Genomic DNA, 4,252 nt, shown 5'->3' with positions numbered 1-4,252 from the left:
CCTGCCCTCCCTTTTTTTTGAGATGGAGTCTCGCTCTTTTGCCCAGGCTGGAGTGCAGTGGTGTGATCTTGGCTCACTGCAACCTCCGCCTCCCGGGTTCAATCAATTCTCCTGCCTCAGCCCCCTGAGTAGCTGGAACTACTTACTGGTGCATGCCACCATGCCCAGCTAATTTTTTTTTTTTTTTTTAGTAGAGACAGAGTTTCACTATGTTGCCCAGGCTGGTCGTGAACTCCTGAGCTCAGGCAATCTGCCCGCCTAGGCCTCCCAAAGTGCTGGGATTATAGGCATGAGCCACCGTGCCCAGTACTCCCTTTTTGTTTATACACTCAAAACACAGACAAAGACAAGGGAAAGCTTTTAATTATGTGCAAGTTTACAATACAGATTATAAACAAATAGAACAATGAATAGTAGTACTTAAGTCTTTCTTGTCATGAATCTAGGATTTAGGAGGTCAACTCAATATTAAAAACGGAAGCACACTACACACAACAGGATATAGAGAATGAGTGGTATTTCCTTCAAATTGAACATCTTGTGAAGTGACATATGTATCCCAATGATGCAAATAATGCTCAAAACTTTTCCTTTTTTTTTTAACAATTTTTAATTTTTTTTTAAGACACTGTCTCACTCTGTTGCTCAGGCTGGAGTGCACTGGCGCAATCAGAGCTCACTGCAGCCTCAACCTCCTGGGCTCAAGCAATCCTCCCACTTCAGCTTTCTGAGTAGCTGGCACTACAGGCGCATGCCACCACACCCAGCTAACTTCTTGTATTTTTTGTAGACAGGGTTTCACCTTATTTCTCAGGCTGGTCTTGAACCTCTGGGCTCTAGCAATCCACCCGCCTCAGTCTCCCAAAGTACTAGGATTACAGGCGTGAGCCACTATGCCCAGCCTCAAAACTCTTCTACCTAAAATCACCTTCAGAGCCATGCTAGAAAATTAGTATCATTCCTTTACAACCAGAATCCAAGATGGCCACTAAAATGTTTCCTTAGACTTGGTCCTAAATGATTTTTGGATTGTTTCAAAACCTGAAAAACATCTTCATAGGATAAAGATAAAAGAATGGGCCACTGGATCTGAAGAGCCTTTCAAAAAAGAAGTTTGAACTTTCAAGAATTTTGTACATTCCTGGGAAAAACGTCTATACAATATTCATTTGATGTACAAATTGCATCACTTTTTGAAAAAAGTCAAAGTGCTCTATAGTCAGTCCAGCCAGTTATCTTCAAAGGCAACAGAGCAGAAATCATGCAGTCTCCACGTGCTGGGGCACTCTTCCCATTCTTCTCCTCTTGGGCAACTTGTGGCAGGAAAGCTCATAAGGTCACTGACAAGATCCAGATCCACGTGTGGCAGGTGGGTTCTGCAGCTGAAGCTTCAACAGTTTTCGAGCTGGTGAGGGATCTAATTGTTGCAAGCTTCTCTTCCCTGCAGAGAAAAGAGGCCAAAAAAATAAATTTCAATTGAAATAACATAACATTTATTGAAAACTTAATGTATGGACATTGTGCCAGACATGGAAGGGCATTACAAAGACAAATAAGAGAGTCTCTGGCCTCAAGGAGATGACAATTTGGTAAGAACTGTCATCTTACCACAGCTGGGCAAGGTGGCTCACGCCTGTAATCCCAGCACTTTGGGAAACCAAGGCGGGAGGACTGTTTGAAGTTTGAGACTAGCCTGGGCAACACAGTAAGACCTTGTCTCTACAAAAAAAAAAAAAAAAAAAAAAAAAAAAAAAAAATTAGCCTAGCATGGTCCTAGCATGATCCTCCAGCTACGTGGGAGGCAAGAGAATCAGCTGGGAGCCCAGAAAGTTGAGGCTGTAATGAGTCATGACTGCACCCCTGTATTCCAGCCTGGGCGACAGAGCAAGACCCTATCTTAAAAAAAAAAAAAAAAAAAAGGGTGGTTCATGTCTGTAATCCCAACACTTTGGAAAGCCAAAGTGGGTGGATCACTTGCGGTCAGAAGTTCAAGATCAGCCTGACCAATGTGGTGAAAACCTATCTCTACTGAAAATACAAAAATTAGCCAGGTATGGTGGCACATGCCTGTAATCCCAGCTACTCAGGAGAATGAGGTGGGAGAGTATCTTGAACTCAGGAGGCGGAGGTTGCAGGGAGCCAAGATCATGGCACTGCACTCTAGCCTGGGCAACACAGCGAGACTCTGTCTGGAAAAAAAAAGCCAGCTACCACTACAATCACAATACAACATGATCAGTAAGCAGATGGAGGCCGGGCGCAGTGGCTCAAGCCTGTAATCCCAGCACTTTGGGAGGCTGAGGCAGGTGGATCACCTGAAGTCAGGAGTTTGAGACCAGCTTGACCAACATGCAGAAACCCCGTCTCTACTAAAAATACAAAATTAGCCGGGCGTGGTGGAGCATGCCTATAATCCCAGCTACTCGGGAGGCTGAGGTAGGAGAATCACTTGAACCCAGGAAGCAGAGGTTGCAGTGAGCCGAGATCTCGCCATTGCACTCTACCCTGGGCAACAAGAGCGAAACTCCTTCTCAAAACAAATAAACAAACAAACAAAATGATGGTCAGGCGCAGTGGCTCACACTTGTAATCCCAGCACTCTGGGGGGCCAAGGCAGGAGGATCACTTGAGCCCAGGAGTTGAAGACCATCCTGGACAACACAGCCTGGACCACCTCTACAAAAAAATTAAAAATTTAGCTGGGTGTGGTGGTGCACGCTTTTAGTCCCAGCTACTCTGGGAGCCTGAGGTGAAAGGACTGCTTGAGCCTATCAGGTTTAGGCTGCAGTGAGCTGTGCAGTCATTGCACCACTGCACTCCAACCTGGATGAGAGCAAGAGTGAGATTTTGCCTCAAAAAAAGAAGAAAAAAAAAAAAAAAGAAAGAAAATGAAGGTACATATAGCAAATAATTAAGGGCTGAGAGGAGGTCAGGAAAAGCTAGGGAGGAGTAATGTCAGTGTCACTTAGTGAATTCTTGAGAAATGAGGAGGGAAAAAGCAATGGGTGGGTATTTCTTAAGTCTTGGATTTACCAGAACAACAACATATTTCATGGGGATTTAATTTTCAGTCTACTGTGCTTCTGTAGAATTTACATCTAGAAATTTCCTATCAAATAGTATGTATCAATAACATACTATTTATTGTGGGGAGAAAAACAAATCACCTCATATAGGTCTTACCCTCTTGGACCATAGGCTTTGAAGGGCAGTTTGTATCCCAAAAGCTATCAGATGGAAAACAGCCCAAACTCTGGTCCCCTCAAGAGACAAGCTTACCAAGCTGTACTGACACCTTCTGGAAGCACTGGGTACTTTCCTCCATAAAGGCCTGCAGCTGTTTCACTGACCCTTGCAGCTCATCCATCTGCAGAAAAAAAGACAGCCGTGAGCTGTAAAGGTCCATGGCTTCTTGGATGTTCCTCAAACCCGACAAGCAAGCTCTTGTTCAGGAGCTTTGGGCTTGCTGTTCTTTCAGCCTGGAATGCTTATGCCAGATACTCTATTTGTTCCTCCAAAGTCACACCACATTCTTCTCCAGGTTGCTCTATGCTCCAGGAGGCTGACCCGTGTAACCTCTACCAACAGGATGCCTAAGTGGGAAGGAGCTGAACGAGTCATCTTGAGTTCGCTCTCTCAAATCAGCTAACTATGTGACTTTCTCCCATTAGGTGCCACAGTAACTGCTACTCCCTCCTCCCTTTCAGGCCTAGGGGGAGTAAGAGCTCTGCCGCCTGTAAGCCCCAGGTTACTCTACTAACCCTTGTGGTTCTCCAATACCCATATCTATTTAGCTTTTTTGAAAATAAACTCTCATTGAATTGTCCTTTCAAATACCATCTGCTTGCTGTTAATACCTGGATTGACACAATACTATTCCCTCAAATGTCCTCATGGTTCATTTCCTTCAAGTCTGTTAAAATGGCACCTCTGGCCGGGCGCGGTGGCTCAAGCCTGTAATCCCAGCACTTTGGGAGGCCGAGACGGGCGGATCACGAGTTCAGGAGATCGAGACCATCCTGGCTAACACGGTGAAACCCCGTCTCTACTAAAATACAAAAAAAAAAATTAGCCGGGCGAGGTGGCGGGTGCCTGTAGTCCCAGCTACTCGGGAGGCTGAGGCAGGAGAATGGCGTGAACCCGGGAGGCGGGGCTTGCAGTGAGCTGAGATCCGGCCACTGCACTCCAGCCCGGGTGACAGAGCCAGACTCCATCTCAAAAAAAAAAAAAAAAAAAAAAAAAAAAAAAAAAA

The 4,252-nt window shown here is 45.2% G+C and overlaps 1 protein-coding gene across 6 annotated transcripts in view; it reads right to left on the bottom strand.

Annotated features, from left to right (window-relative positions):
* Nucleotides 1–343: 343 nt before the first annotated feature.
* Nucleotides 344–4,252, bottom strand: part of DSN1 (DSN1 homolog, MIS12 kinetochore complex component) — a 20,349-nt gene continuing 16,440 nt past the window's right edge. For 4 of the 6 annotated variants that reach the window (XM_025400458.1, XM_025400455.1, XM_025400460.1 and 1 more), the window contains 2 exons: nucleotides 3,280–3,367; nucleotides 344–1,441 (listed from right to left, as the gene is read on the bottom strand). In XM_025400458.1, the coding sequence (XP_025256243.1) occupies nucleotides 1,338–1,441; nucleotides 3,280–3,367 (192 nt within the window). In that variant the 3' untranslated portion in view covers nucleotides 344–1,337. The remainder of the gene's footprint in view (nucleotides 1,442–3,279; nucleotides 3,368–4,252) is intronic. The other 2 variants (XM_025400456.1, XM_025400457.1) reach the window with 1 other exon arrangement.

Source organism: Theropithecus gelada, chromosome 10 (genome assembly GCF_003255815.1).
Source record: "Theropithecus gelada isolate Dixy chromosome 10, Tgel_1.0, whole genome shotgun sequence".
In the NCBI taxonomy this organism is placed as follows: Eukaryota; Metazoa; Chordata; class Mammalia; order Primates; family Cercopithecidae; genus Theropithecus; species Theropithecus gelada.
The sequence above is the reverse complement of the archived record's forward strand: the minus strand, read 5'-3'. Positions and strand labels throughout refer to the sequence as shown.